Source organism: Dipodomys merriami, unplaced genomic scaffold (assembly GCF_024711535.1).
Source record: "Dipodomys merriami isolate MVZ:Mamm:240054 unplaced genomic scaffold, mDipMer1.0.p SCAF_11, whole genome shotgun sequence".
In the NCBI taxonomy this organism is placed as follows: domain Eukaryota; kingdom Metazoa; phylum Chordata; class Mammalia; order Rodentia; family Heteromyidae; genus Dipodomys; species Dipodomys merriami.
The window spans coordinates 38,792,112-38,808,030 of record NW_027202382.1 but is presented as its reverse complement, the minus strand read 5'-3'; the positions used below and the strand labels follow the sequence as shown (position 1 = coordinate 38,808,030).

The following is a 15,919-nucleotide window of genomic DNA, read 5'->3' as shown; positions in this document are numbered from 1 at the left end:
TATATTTTACTGATATGTTGTCTTGTATTATAATTATATACTCATGAAGATTATTATCAAGTATATTAATAGCAGTTACATGAGCTGGATGAATGTATTTTTTCTTTTTATAGGTACCAGATCATCAGTCAATAAAGTTAAGTAATCTAGGTGAAAATAAACATTATGAAGTTGCAAAAAAATGTGTTGAAGATTTGGCACTCTACTTAAAACCACTAAGTGGAGGTAAAGGTAAGTTTATAAAATGCATTTTTTCTGGCAAGTAACACTTTGTAAGTGTAAATATTAGCTACTTCCAGTAGTTAAGTCACATCGTGGAGCTTGAAGTGTATTGGGGGATATGGATATACAGGAATAATAAGTAATGTGACAAAGTAGAACTTTATTTTCATTGTGTGCAGCACATCATAAGTGTAATAGTTATTGAGTGTATCAATCACATATTTATTGTTATTTTTTCCTTAAGGACATAGACTAAGTACTAGATGCTATTCTGATGCTATGATATTTTAGTAAACTGGAGGGAAGGATTTCAAATACAATGCTTATAAGAAAGGTAAAATCTATAATAAAGATTATAACAGTTTATATATTATAATAAATTGGCCAAATATATAGTGGACAATTAGTATAAAAAACAGTATAGTTATGGCAATCAGAATATCAAGGGACGGATATTCTTAGATGTCAATATTTATCTAGAAGAGACCTCATTAACAAGATGGCCACTGATCTTGAAAAGGGTAAGAGGTAAATTAATTAAGCACAAAGATTGGGAATATAGTGTTCCTCTCAGAGTGAATAGCTAGTGCAGCATCCCTAAGGCAAGCCTGTGTCTTCAAAGGAAAGCAAGAGGAGAGAGAGTACTTGGAGGAATGTGAGTGAGCAGGGTAAGATAGGATGAGATGAAATGGTGAGTTTAGGTTTTCTAAAGACTTAATGGCCATTGAAATACTTGCCATTTTTCTCAGAGTGAAGTTGAAGAGTAATTCATTATAGGGTTTTATATGGACTGGTGAGTCTGATCAAGATACATTATATGTATGTGTAGACATGTCAAAATAAAATATCAAGGCTAATAAAAAATGGGGAAAGAAACCACAGAACAATGACATATTCTAATGATCAACTGGTTACCATCTTGAGAATTCACTATCAACTTCAATTGTAGAAAGCAGGGTAATCAGTTAGAGGCTATAAGGGGGAAGGTTAATAGCAGTAGAGGTGATGTGAAATTGTCAGTAGAGCTAAAAGTATGTCTTAAGTTACTAGATTTGGAATTTGAGAGGCAAAACAAAGTCAAGTATGTCTCCTGGTTTTTGACCTGAGTGCCTGGTAGGAAGGTTGCCTTCAATTTCCAGAATAGTGAGGATAGACTAGGTTTAAATAAGAAGTTTGAGTTCATTTGTGGTCATAGTAAATTTGAAATGTCTATTATTTACTTGGGTGCTATTGAGTAACTGGTGGATGTATTAGTTTTGTGTTCAGAATGACATCTAGGAGATATAATTTTAGAGACTTTGATGGATGATTAGAATTTAAAGCAATGAGACTAGGTAAGATTAGGAATGAGTTTATATAAGAAAAATAGACTAGGTCCTGAATCTCTTTAACACTTAAGAAGTCAAGAGGGGGGGAAAAGATGAAAACAGCAAAGAAGATGGGTTGTGGGGAAGGAACAAAGAAAACTGAGGCAATAGCATATTCTTAAACCAAATAGTTTAACACAATGAAGAGTAACCATTAGTGTTGAATGATATCGGAAGGCCAAATAAGGACTGAGAATTAACCAAGAATTTAGCATAGAAGATATAACTACCTTACAAAAGCCCTTTTGGTTGAGATAGTTGCAAAAACTTAATGTAAGTAGGCATTGAATTTGTGAAACAGGAAGTGGAAGCAGTGAATATAGCAAACCAACAGGATAACCAGGTGTGGTGAACATCTGTAATCCTAGCATTAAGGACGCTAAAGAAGGAGAATTATAATTTTAGTGTCAGCATGGTATACACAGGAGTTTGAGTCCAACTTGGCCTATATTGGGAGTCTCCCAATATGTAAATAAATATGTGACTAGGGAAGCCAGGGGTAGTGGAACACAACTGTAATCCTAGCACTTAAGGAGGCAGAGGAAGGAAAATCACAACTTTAAAGCCAGCATGAGCCAGGTGCTGGTGGCTCATGCCTGTAATCCTAGCTACTCAGGAGGCTGAGATCTGAGGATTATGGTTCAAAGCCAGCCTGGGCAGGAAAGTCCATGAGACTCTTCAATAAACCACCAGAAAACCAGAAGTGGCACTGTGGCTCCAGCGGTAGAGCGCTCGCCTTGTGCTGAAGAGCTAAAAGACAGTGAGTGCCCAGGCCCAGAGTTCAAGCACTGCAACTGACAAAAAAAAAAGCCAGCTTGGACCACATCGTAAGTTCTAGATTACCCTGGGCTATATAATGAGACTTACAAAAAAAAAAAAAAAAAGGGGCGCCGGGCGCTGGTGGCTCACGCCTGTAATCCTAGCTACTCAGGAGGCTGAGATCTGAGGATCGCGGTTCAAAGCCAGCCCGGGCAGGAGAGACCGTGAGACTCCTATCTCCAATAAACCACCAGAAACCGGAAGTGGCGCTGTAGCTCAAGTGGTAGAGTGCTCGCCTTGAGCTGAAGAGCTGAGGGACAGCGCTCAGGCCCAGAGTTCAAGCCCCACGACCGACAAAAAAAAAAAGGCTGGGCATTAAAGATGTAGGTCAGTGATAGAGTGATTGCCCATCATGGTCAAGCTCAAGGTCCTTGATTTGATTTCTGGCAACAACAATGGGAAAGGAGCCGGGCGCTGGTGGCTCACGCCTGTAATCCTAACTACTCAGGAGGCTGAGATCTGAGGATCGCGGTTCAAAGCCAGCCCAGGCAGGAAAGACCGTCATGAGACTCTTATCTCCAATAAACCACTAGAAAACCGGAAGTGGTTCTGTGGCTCAAGTGGTAGAGCGCTCGCCTTGAGCTGAAGAGCTGAGGGACAGCGCCCAGGCCCAGAGTTCAAGCCCCATGACCGACAAAACAAAAACAAAAACAAAAACAATGGGAAAGGACAAGGAAGAGGGAAGGGTGGGAGGGAAGAAGAAAGAGAAAGGAAGAAAGAAAGAGAGACAAAGAAAAGAGAAATTAGAAATAGGACACTGGTAGTGTCCTAACACCATACAAAATGTCTTGTGTACAATTTAAAAGAAATGAACCATTCTTAATCATTACTTTTTAAGTTAAAGTCTGTATTTATTCTTCTTTAATATTTACCTCCAGTTGTTTTAGTAAGTGTGGAGAATAGACTAAATTCAGATGTATACAACCCAGAGAACAAGACACCTAAATAAAATAAAAAGTAGGCTTATTTTTACTAAAGTGGTAATTAACAACAGCACAATACTCAGAAAATAAAACTACTTGTGATGAACTTATTAAAATTTGAGACTGAGTAGGAAAATGCAGATAATTCTCATGTACTTGCATTTTTTTAATTGAAAAACATTTGTTTCTCTTTTCTTAAAGGTGTAGCTAGTTTGAACCAGAGTGCACTGAGTCGTCCAATGCAAAGGAAACTAGTGACACTTGTGAACTGTCAACTGGTGGAGGAAGAAGGTCGTGTCAGAGCCATGCGAGCAGCCCGTTCACTTGGAGAAAGAACTGTAACAGAACTGATATTACAGCACCAGAACCCTCAGCAATTGTCTGCCAATCTATGGGCTGCTGTCAGGGCTCGAGGATGCCAGTTTCTAGGGCCAGGTAAAATAGATTGCCATCTTAGATTTTTCATTGGTTAACAGGTATTAAGGATGCCAGTTTGTCAAGCTAAGTTAAGATCCCAACACTTAACTCATCATTATTTACACATACATACATAGCTAAAGATAAAATCAATTTTTGTTCATTATTGAGCCACATCCCCCAATCCTCAATTTTTGTTAATCATAATCTTATTATAGGCAGTGATTTAGTGTTTTAGTACACATTTCTTATTTTATCCTCAGCTATGACTGAAAGGGAACCTAACTCTAATTTTACAAATAGAAAACTGAGCTAGAAATAGGTCTAAGGTTATACAGTGAAGTAAACTTCTATTTGGGAAAGCATTAGTGTTTCACCTCTTTGATTTAGACTGTACTTTGAGTATAATTTAACTGTATGAAGGAAACATTGTTATAAGTTGGATTGAGACAACTGGATGGGCATTTAGGAAAGTGTTCGGTTGCATTCTTTTTTTTTTTTTTTTTTTTTGGTCCGGTCGTGGGGCCTGAACTCTGGGCCTGGGCGCTGTCCCTCAGCTCTTCAGCTCAAGGCTAGCGCTCTACCACTTGAGTCACAGCGCCACTTCCGGCTTTTTTCTTTTTTGCTTATGTGGTGCTGAGGAATCGAACCCAGGGCCTCAAGCATGCAAGGCTAGCGCTCTACCACTGAGCCACCTTCCCAGCCCTCGGTTGCATTCTTTATATCCTACCATCACTCCCTAAATTACAAATAGATCCGAAGTACTTAGTATATTAATAATGTAATTTTTTTTTAAAAGATGAATTCTTTGATAACTTGGGAATAGGGAACACATTTTTGAACTGAAAAATCCAGAAGCAGTAAGAGGGAAAAAATAATGTATTTGAATGTATAATTTTGTGTTTAGCCTTTATCACAAAGTAGAAAAAGTTACAGACTAGGAAAAATATAACTAATTATAAGGTGCTTTAAAAATTCAAAAGATGGGGACTGGGAAGGTGGCTCAGCGGTAGAGCATTTGCCTTGCATGCATGAGGCCCTGGGTTCGATTCCTCAGCACCACATAAGCAAAAAGAAAAAAGCCGGAAGTGGCGGTGTGGCTGAAGTGGTAGAGCACTAGCTTTGAGCCAAAGAGCTGAGGGACAAGCACCCAGTCCCAGAGTTCAGGCCCCACAACCGGATCCCCCCCCAAAAAATTCAGAAGAGCCACCTGTGTTCATACCTGTACTCCCTTAGCTACTCAGGAAGGTGAGATCTAAGGATCTCCGTTCAAAGTCAGCCTTGGCAGGAAAGTCTGGGAGACTCTTTATCTCCAATAAACTATAGTAAAACCGGACATGGTGCTGTGCCTCAAGTAATAGAACACTTGCCTTGAAGAGCTGTGGGACAGCGTCCAGGCTCAGAGGTCAAGCTCCACGACCCACAAAAAAAGAAAAAATTCAGAAGAAAACTGAGTTCTGTGGCTAGTGCTCATTGTAATCCATTGCTATTCAGGAGGTAGAGATCATAAGGATATTGGTTCAAGACCGGCCTAGGGCAAAATGTTAGCCAGACTTTCAGCCATCAATTTGGACATGATGGAGCACATGTGTGATTCAAGTTATGTCAGAGGAATATGTAGGAGGATCATAGTCTGAGACTGACCCCAGGAAAAAACATGAGCCTATCGAAAATATAAAGCTAAAAGAGCTGGAGTATGACTTATATGGAGAGTTCCTATCTAGTAAGCATGAGACCATAGGTTAAAACCCCAGTTCCATAAAAAACAAATAACAACAAAATAAATTTGTTTCAAAAGACCCAACAATCTAACCTGAATAATTGACAAAAGATGCAGTTAGCAGTTGAAAAGTTATAAAAATGACATATTTTTAATACGTTACTTGTTCATACTAGAAGAAATATACACTGAAAAATAGCACTTAAATGTGATTTCTTGTCTGTTAAATTGGCAGAATCCAAGTTGCATTGTATTTTGTGACTTTATATTCTGTACTTGATACAGCATTCATAGTAATGAAGCAAGCATATAAACTTAAAGAACAACATCTCACAAAATCAAAATCACCTCTGTAGTTTAAATTAATCACATATTTACATTAATGCCAATATTTCCCTTCTTTTTTTTTCCTTTCCTCTCTCCTCTTTTGTTCTCTTCTGTAATACTACATATTTGTGAACCTACTATACTGGAGGATGAGATAAGGAAGATCAGAATTTAAGGCCAGCTTGAGAGTTCAAAGACAGCCTGGTTCTCACACCAAAACCTTAGACCACATTCCTTCTCTATACACAAAACAAAAAGATGCAAGTAATAAATCACATAATAATAATAATAATAAACAACCTTGCCGTCTTAAATTTGAATTCTCAATATTAGTACAGCCTCATTTATTTTTCTCTTTCTAAAACAATGGTAATTTCCTCGGTCTGTCCCTTCAAAATCTTAGAAGCAATAAATACTCAAAGCCCATGTAGACTGTGAGCTTTAATAAATACTATATTCTACTAAAAGGAAGCAGATAAATGTCTTATTCTAGCTCTAAAGTATGAATGTAAAAGATAAGCCTTGGAATTCTTGTGTTGGAAGCAAAAAAATATATCAAAGACTAATAAAATCTTGTCAAAAAGACAGAATTAAACTTGAGTAACTCCTCACTGAATAAAAGTAGGATAATTTGCCAGGCATCAGTGACTCATGTCTGTAATCTTAGCTACTCAGGAGCCTGAGATCTGAGGATTGCAGTTTGGAGCTAGCCTGGGCAGGACATGAGAGTTATGCCCAATAAACGACTGAGAAAAAGCTGGAAGTGGTGCTGCACCTCCAAGAGGTAGAGTGTTAGCCTTGAACACAAAGAGACTCAGCACCCAGGCTGAGTTCAAGCTCTAAGACAGGTCAAAAAAAAAAAGTGAGACAACTTTAAATATCAAAAAGAGAGGTACAATAAATCAAAGTGTACACAATTGTAAAAATCTGTGAGTCTAAAATTATAGTGTAGAAAGTAATTGGTTGTCTTAGATGGTTGCTAGGGGCACTAATAGAATATTTAGAAAATTGAAAACTGAATTTGGAAAAAAGCCAAGCATTTTCGTCCTGGTTTTCCTACATAAGCTATTTCAAGACAGTTCTGTTATATTGAATGAAATTTCCTTTATAGCAGAATTTCAGCTAACAAATTTAGAAAGAAAATGATAAAATTAGAAAAGCCAGCTAGGTGTTGGTTGCTCATGCCATTAATCCTAGCTACTCAGGAGGCTGTGATTTGAGGATCATGATTCAAAGCCATCCCAGGCAGAAAGGTCCATGAGACTCCTATCTCCAGTTGAACACCAAGAAATGCTGAAAGTGGAGCTGTGGCTCATGTTGTACAGCATATAGTCTTGAGCACATAAGCTCAGGGACAACTCCCCAGGCCCTGACTTCAAGCACCAGGATACATACACAAACACGCACACACACATACGCACGCACACACACACACACACACAACACACACAATTAGAAAAGACACTTGTGACAATGAAAGACTTAATGGATGTAGGCAAAAAAAATCACTAGTTTAAAACCATTAGATAGAAGATTACTGGGAAATGTATGGAAGCTAGGTGAAGCCTGAAATTACTGATCAGGCTTAACATTTACTAAAAGTGAAAGGCTAGACCAGATGTTGATGTATCTTCCCATATGATACATAGAATAAGTAGTATATTATCCAAAAACAAAACAAGTCAAAAAAAAATCAACTCAGTTTAAATCTAATGAAGCCTCTAGTTTACCTAAAATAAAAGGAGTTGAACATATTTTAAAATATAATTATCCAAATAAAAAATGAAAGAAATTCTTTTAAAAAAATGATTGCTTCTTCAACAAATCAATGGAGTTTGCTGGTTCTCCCCCCCCCCCTTTTTTTGTGCCCACTCTGGGGCTTGAACTCAGGGTGCAGACACTGTGTGCTCAAGGTTGGCAATCTACCACTTGATCCACAGCTTGGCTTTTAGCTTTTTGGTAGTTAATTGGAGACAAGAGTGTCACAGACTTTCCTGCCCCAGGCTGGCTTTGAGCTGTGATCCTCAGTTCTCAGCCTCCTGACTAACTAGGATTACAGATGTGAGGCATCAGTGCCTACCTGAACTTTCTTTTAAGCTGGAATAGAGTCATAGGAAACTTAGAGACTTTTAGCCTAAAGATATCTCAACTGAAAACAATATATATAAACTTGGTTTGTATACTTAAAACAACTATAAAAAGGTACTTTTGAGACAGTGGGAAAATATGATTAGATGATATGAGAATTTTTTTTTTTTTTTGGGTCCAGTCGTGGGGCCTGAACTCTGGGCCTGGGCGCTGTCCCTCAGCTCTTCAGCTCAAGGCTAGCGCTCTACTACTTGAGCCACAGGGCCACTTCCTGCTTTTTTCTTTTTGCTTATGTGGTGCTGAGGAATCGAACCCAGGGCCTCATGTATGCAAGGCAAGCTCTCTACCACTGAGCCACCTTCCTAGCCCGAGTACATATTGAGTAATGTAAAATAAGCCCTTCTTATTCACTAGTTTATTAGGTGCAATTTGGCCATGTGTGGTTTCTACAAATAAATAAAAATAAATTTCTGAAGTATCCAAGCACCAGTGGATCACACCTATAATCCTATATGCTCAGGAAAATGAGCTCCAGAGGATTGAAGTCTGCAGCCAGCCAGGGCAGAAAACATCTGAGAAACTCCCATCTCCTAAAATAACATGTAAAAACCTGTCTGGAAATGTGGCTCAATTTGTATAGCATCATTTGAGCAAGCAAGCAAAGGAGCACAAGTTCCTAGGCAAAAAATAAAATAAAATTGAAAAACTAGTTTTAAAATTCTGTGCATAATTCACATGCATGTGCATGTACGTCTCAGTTGAAACAGAGAAGCTTTCAGTCCATTATGGTTACTTGCGTTTCAGTTGTGATATGTGGAATGCTTCCTTATTGTTTTGGGGTTTTTTGTTTATTTTTTGTTTTGTTTTCTTTTTGGTGCCTGTCCTGAGGCTTGAACTCAGGGCCTGGGCACTGTTCCTCGGTTTTTCCACTCAAGGTTGCTACTCTCACACTTGAGCCACAGCTCCACTTTGGCTTTGTTGTGGTTAAATGGAAATAAGAATTGCACAGACACACGTTTCCAGGCTGGCTTCAAACCTTGATCCAGATCTCTGCTTTCTCCATAGCTAGGATTACAGATATGAGTCACCAAGATCTGGCTGCTTCCTTGTTTTTAATTTTGTGAAAATATTACTCCCCCACAGCAAATGATACCCCAAAACCAAAGCACAAAGGGCACATAAAATGCTTAAGTGAAAAAAATTTAGATTTTTGGAAAGGCAGCACTTGTGGAAGTGGATAGTATAGGAATAGTAATTAAGCATCCACAGTGCAGTAGTAAACAGCATTCATCCTGAGTAGTCCGTCACAGTTTCTCCTTCTGGATGGTCTCCTTGCAGCCCTATAATTGCAGATACTGAGAGTCTGCCATAATGCAGTATGTTGTCTAGGACTTACTTCAAAACACTCAAGCCAAAATAACAAGTAAAGTAAGTAAGAAATAGATGAAATCTGGGCACTAGTGGCTCATGCCTGTAATCCTAGCTACTCAGGAGGCTGAGATCTGAGGATTGCAGTTCAAAGCCAGCCTGGGCAGGAAAGTCCATGAAACTCTTATCTCCAATTAACCACCAGAAAACTGGAAGTGGTGTTGTGGCTTAAGTGGTAGAGTACTTGCCTTGAGCTGAAGAGCTCAGGGACAGTGCCCAGGCCCAGAGTTCAAGCCCCATGACCAACAACAACAACAACATCAAAAGAAATAGATGAAACCTTTCTAACAGCAGCTATTAGGGGTCCATGTTATTCTACTTTTGTATATGTTCAAAATTTTTCATAATATAAAGATAAATCTAATACTATATCAAAATTTCTACTTTGTATATTTAATGTTGCCTTTTGGTATTTGCTCATGAGCAACATTAGATTAGATATCAGATCTTCTTTATTCTACAGTTTTTAATGGACAAAAGATTTCACCTCTATAAAAGATATACAGATGGTCAGGAAAACTATGAAAATATGCTGAATGTCTTCAGTTATAAGGAAAGTGTAAATCAGATCCCCAGTGAGGGACTGAAGAGGGTTTGGAGGCACAACTCAGCAATAGAGTCTTTGCCTAATATGTACTATGCTCTGGCTTCACTCCACAGCACCACAAAAGCTGAAAAATAAGCTACAGTGAGAAACAATAGTAACTTCTTACACATAATCCCACAGTTTCACTCATTGGCACATACCCAAAGAGTAGTGGACCCAAAGGTTTATGGCAACCTTATATACGGTAGTTAAAATGTAAAAAAGCCAGCCATAGTAGCATAGATCTGTAATTCCAGCTCTCAGAAGGCTGAGGCAGGAGGATGAGCTAGAGGACAGTTTGGGTGTTTATAGCTAGACCATCAGCCTTCTAAGTGCTAGGATTACAGGTATGTACAACTACACTTAGCCTGTAGTGTTCTTTTTTTCCATTCTAGCTGTACTCTTGTCTCCCATGACGTTGATATTTTTGAAAAATACAGATCATTTGTTTCATTGAATAAAGTTAAAAGAATCAGTTCAGTTCTGTCAGTCAACTTTTAAGTGGATTAATAAAATATATTCATAAACAATATTATTTAACCATCAGCCAGACTCTGGTGGTGCATACTTGTAATCCGAGCTAGTTAAAAGTATGAGATTTGTTGTGGTTTGAAGTCCATTCAAGCAGAAAAGTCTAGGAGACTCCACCACTTGACCAGCAAAAATGCCCAAGTGAAAGTGTGTATTACTAGTAAAGTACCAGTGGTTCAGCAGTTTGCAAAGGGCAAGTGAAAATGAAAGCCCTTAAGTCCAAGCCCCACTACAGACACAGGAAAAAAAAAAATTCTATTCTGACGTAAAAAGGAATGAAAGACTATGAGTATACTTGTGAATTAACTTTGAAAATACCATCTCAAGTGAAGGAAGCCTGATAGCAGATGAGTGGTTGCCAAAAGATTGGGTAAAGAGAGGGTGCAAGAAATGACAGCTTGATGACTGGAGTTGTCTTTGTAGTAACAAAAATGCCTTTAAACTAGATACAGTTGATGATGTATACATTAGGAATATATTAGGAAGTAAATTTTGCACTTTTCTATTTTCCAGTGCTGGGTATGGAACTCTACCACAGAGCTGCATCCCCAATTTTGAACTCTTTAAAATATTTTGGGGGGGGATTTTTGTTGATTATAGGGTTTGAATTTGGGGCCTAGGTACTGTCCCTAAGCTTTTTCGCTTAAGGCTAGCACTCTACCACTTTTAGCCACAGTACTACTTCCAGTTTTCTGGTGGTTAATTGGAGATAAGTCTTGTGGAGTTTCCCACCAGGGTGGCTTTGAACTGTGATCCTCAGATCTTAGCCTTTTAAGTAGCTGGGATAACAGGTATGAGCTACTAGCGCCCAGCTAAAATTGTTGATTTTTTTTAATTGTAAAAATAGTGTACAGAGGGGTTACAGTTACAAGAATAAGGTAATGAGTACATTTCCTATAGAGCATTGTTACTTCCTCCTTTGTTTTTCCCCTACCAACTCTTCCCTCCCCAACGCCCTCCCCTCCCCTCCCAAGTTGTAAAGTTCATTTTCTACATAGTGTCTTGTACATCTCATTGTTACAATGGGTCAACCTGTATCCTTGTTTCAGCATTTTGTTATTTCCCTTCCCCTCCCCAAATTAGAAAAATGTATATACAAGATGCAGGGCACTGACATCAAATACAGTGAAAACAGAGGTTATACCGTGGAGGAAGAACATACAAAAGAAACAAAAAAAAAGCACATACATTTTAGATATATTAAAAACAATAGCAAGAAAGAAAAAACAAGTGTGTCCCTATCTTGGGGTTCATTTCACTTGCCATATGCACATAGCTTTTGACCTTTTGTGCTTGTCCTCGACTTATACTAGTTATTGCAAATAAGGGACCTATGTTTCTTTGGACCTGGCTTACTTCACTTCATATAATTTTTTCCAAGTCTTTCCATTTCCTAACAAATGGGGCAATGTCATGGAGGCATAGAATTCCATTGTATATATATACCACATAAAATAGTTAATAGTTAATTTTATGTGAATGTTTATCTTAACTTTTTAAAGTCCTTGGTTCTATCCCTAACTTTGCTAACTGGTTATGCTATCTTATTCACTTTTCTAGATTCTGCATGAGTTCTCAGCTCTAAAATTATTTTGATTGATAATCATATATTTGACTTTCATATTGAAGTGCTAGCAAATTTTGACTGAAAAGTTACAGAAGTGATACAGAGAATTTCCTTTATTGTTTACCTACCTTCACCACTTTTAAGTATTTTGCCATATTATTCTCTCTTTTCTGAACCATTTGAGGACAACTTGCATTATTTTAAGAACTTTACCCTCATCCAGTACTTCAGTATGTCTCCTATAAACAAGGATACTTTGTTATGTGGTAACAATATATTGGCCAAATTAAAAACTTTGACATAGACACAGTAATATAATTTATAGATTCTAACTTTTGCCTCGCATTATTTTAGGACAACTTCTAATATAAAATATATTCTAAAATCATTTTATAAATTTGTCATGATACGTTTTAGTGTTCTTTTTACTTGTTTTTTGATAGAAGTTCTCTATGTAGCCCAGATCCGACCTCAAACCCACAATCTTCCTACTTCAGTCTTCTAGGTGCTAGAATTACTGGCATGTGCTACCATATCTGATCTTCAGTGTTCTTTTGTTTGGAACAGTTCCTCAGCCTCTCTTTGCTCTCTGGGTATTGATGTTCTTGAACAAGAGCCAGTTATTTTGTAATTTTTTAATTTAGATTTGCTTGCTGTTTCTTCATGATTTAATTGAGATTATACTATACACCCCTAGTCATAAAACAGCAAAATGAGGTTAATACTTTCTTTATATATTGCATTCAGAGGCTAATATCACTTTTAAATTACACGTGAAATATTTTCTGACAATAACCATTTTATGCATAAGCCTGTTGTCCTTTGCATACTGTTATTATCTAAGTATTTTTGTGTTTTGTGAGTTATTTTTTCCCTATAACATTGTCATTATCTAATTGATTATTATATACCTACAGAAATATATTACTAAAGTTCTGTTTGGATATTTAGTAGAAAGTATATTTTCTTTTGCTTGATTACTTTTTTTTTTTTTTTGGTAGTCATGGGGCTTCAACTCTGGACCTGGATGCTGTCCCTGAGCTCTTTAGCTCAAGGTTAGCTCTCTACCACTTGAGCCACAGCACCGTTTCCAGTTTTCTGGTTGTTAATTGGAGATGAGAGTCTCACAGACTTTCCTGCCCAGGCTGGCTTTGAACTGTGAACCTCAGATCTCAGCCTCCTAAGTAGCTAGGATTACAGGCATGAGCCACTGGTGCCTGGCCTTGATTACTTTTTAGATAAACTACATTTGGTTTGTGTGATACTGGCTTTTTGGCTAAGTTAATACAGATTGTGGGTAATTGATCATTTTAAACCAATATTCAAAGATGCCTTTGACAGACATGCTCTGCACAATAATGAACTTTTTTTTTTTTTTACTATTTCTAGCTATGCAAGAAGAGGCCTTGAAGTTGGTGTTGCTGGCATTAGAAGATGGTTCTGCCCTCTCAAGGAAAGTTCTGGTACTTTTTGTTGTGCAAAGACTAGAACCAAGATTTCCTCAGGCATCAAAAACAAGTATTGGTCATGTTGTGCAACTACTGTATCGAGCTTCTTGTTTTAAGGTAAGCATTAAGCAACTGTCCATGCCTGTATCTGAGACAGAGGCTTCCTAGTATTTATTACTATCTAAGCTTCCTAGTATTTATTACTATCTAATGGTTTCAGAAATGCATGTTTATAAAATACATGTTTACAAAAGTAGGAATCTTTTTTTTTTCCCTCTGCATTAATTCCATCTGTGATTCCAGTTACCTATAGGTTTCAGTAATATAAAACAGAATTAGTTTTGAGTCAGGCACTGGTGGCTCACGCCTGGAATCCAAGCTACTCCGGAGGCTGAGATCTGAGGGCTGTGGTTCAAAACCAGCCTGATCAGGAAAGTCTTTGAGACTCTCATCTCTAATTGACCACCAGAAAAACTGGAAGTGGAGCTGTGGCTCAATGTGATAGAGTCTTCAGCACAAAAAACTCAAGGACAGTGCCAGGCCCTGAATTTAAGCCCTACAACTGACCACAAAAAAGAAATAGTTTTGATAAGTTTGGACTCTTATTAGGAAAAGTTGTAAAAGTGAACTAAGAAGCCTATTCATCTACATCTGTTATTCTAAAAGGTAGTCAAAAATTACACTGTAAATTTCATAAGAGTAGGTGAGCTTTGTAATACTATTTTTATCTCTTCTATAGAGAAATCTGAGAAGGGCCTCAAAGGGATGACAGGAAAGTAAAGTTGAGATTGTGTCAGTCTGTATTCAGTGTGGGTTTTTGGTTTGGTAGAAATGGCAAGATATTTTCAAATGTAATTCCATTGTCAAGTAAACCATTTGCAGTTAAATTTACTGTGAATAAGAAAACAGCTTGTATCCTTATAGTTTCAGTATGTTATAAGAATGTAAGTTATTAGGTAAATCTGGAGAAAGGGTTAGACTTGAAAATACAGAGACCTTTTACCTGCTGTGAAAATAAAACAAAGTAGACACCAAAGTATATTAAGTTTATTTTGATCATTAGATCCAAGAATAAAAACAGTACAGATAAAAAAGATTTTCTTGACTGGGCTCCGGTGGCTCACATCTGTAATCCTAGCTGCTCAAGAGGCTGAGATCTGAGGAACCTGGTTCGAAGCCAACCCAGGCAGAAAAGAAGCCAACCCAGGCAGAAAAGTTCCCATGAGACTCTTCCCTCCAATTAACTACTCAAATACCAGAAGTGGCACTATGGCACAAAGTGGTAGAGTGCTAGCCTTGGGCAAAAAGAGCTCAGGGACAGCACCCAAGCCCTGATCAGGTTCCAGCCCTACTACCAACAACAACAACAAAAAAGACTCACAAAAAAGATTTTCTTGGCAGATAACAGGTAATTGATGATGTAAAAGGGTTTAAATTAATTTATATAATTCAACTAACTAGACTTGGCCACTCTGTCTGATAGTCATAGTGCTGGATTTCATGTCTTTAGGGAAGCAACAAGTTACAGAGATTATTTAATATACTGAAGTAACAACCTTGGTGTTCATACTCTGTAAAATTGAGATTTTGACTTTTTTCTTTTATATTGGTATTATTCTGATTTGTGACTTATGGTTTTCATATATCTATCACTGCTACTGATGAGCTGCTAGCTGAAGAATACTAGTTTAGAAAGTTATTTCAATTTTATTTCTCATTTCATCCTCATTGGTCTATAGTTCAAAATTGTAAAGCATAGTGTATGGATGAGGAAAATAATATCATACAGACTTACCTACCAAAAGTCCTCAGTTAAGCAAACTCATTATTGTCCCAGGACCTTTCTCATCTTTATCAGCTTAGAGACCTGAATTTTGTGGGTACATACAGAAGATCCTTCTTTGAAGATCAAGATTAGTCTAACCAAGATAACATATAACACATAATTTTATTAATTTGTAATGAGAAATGTATTTTATTTATTTATTTAATTAATTTGGTGTTAAGGTTTTGAACTCAGAATCCCTCTTACTAGGTAGGTACTCTACTACTTGAGCCATACTCCCAGTCTAAGAAATGTAATTTTTAAGTGCATTGAATTTTTTATGGTGGTAGATATTTTCCTATAAAGAGTGTCAAACCTTTGCCTCTTGATCATGGAGTGAGGAAAAAAAGGAAATTAATGATGTCAGTATTTAGTGTAGTGATTCGCAACTGAAGACACATTACAGAATCATTGGTGGAACTATTAAAAAGTATGTATACTTGGGCTGGGAAGGTGGCTCAGTGGTAGAGTGCTTGCATGCATAAGGCCCTAGGTTCGATTCCTCAGCACCACATAAACAAAAAAAAATTGGAAGTGCCACTGTGGCTCAAGTGGTAGAGCACTAGCCTTAAGCTGAAGAGCTGAGGGATAGTGCCCAGGCCCAGAGTTCTGGCCACACGAATGGCAATTTAAAAATAAAGGATCCTTAAG

The 15,919-nt window shown here is 37.6% G+C and overlaps 1 protein-coding gene across 2 annotated transcripts in view; it reads left to right on the top strand.

Moving 5' to 3' along the window:
• Positions 1-15,919, top strand: part of Rc3h2 (ring finger and CCCH-type domains 2) — a 64,885-nt gene that overhangs the window by 10,894 nt on the left and 38,072 nt on the right. For both annotated transcript variants that reach the window (XM_070013140.1, XM_070013147.1), the window contains exons 3-5: positions 114-231; positions 3,533-3,766; positions 13,385-13,560. In XM_070013140.1, coding sequence (XP_069869241.1) covers positions 114-231; positions 3,533-3,766; positions 13,385-13,560 — 528 coding nt within the window. The remainder of the gene's footprint in view (positions 1-113; positions 232-3,532; positions 3,767-13,384; positions 13,561-15,919) is intronic.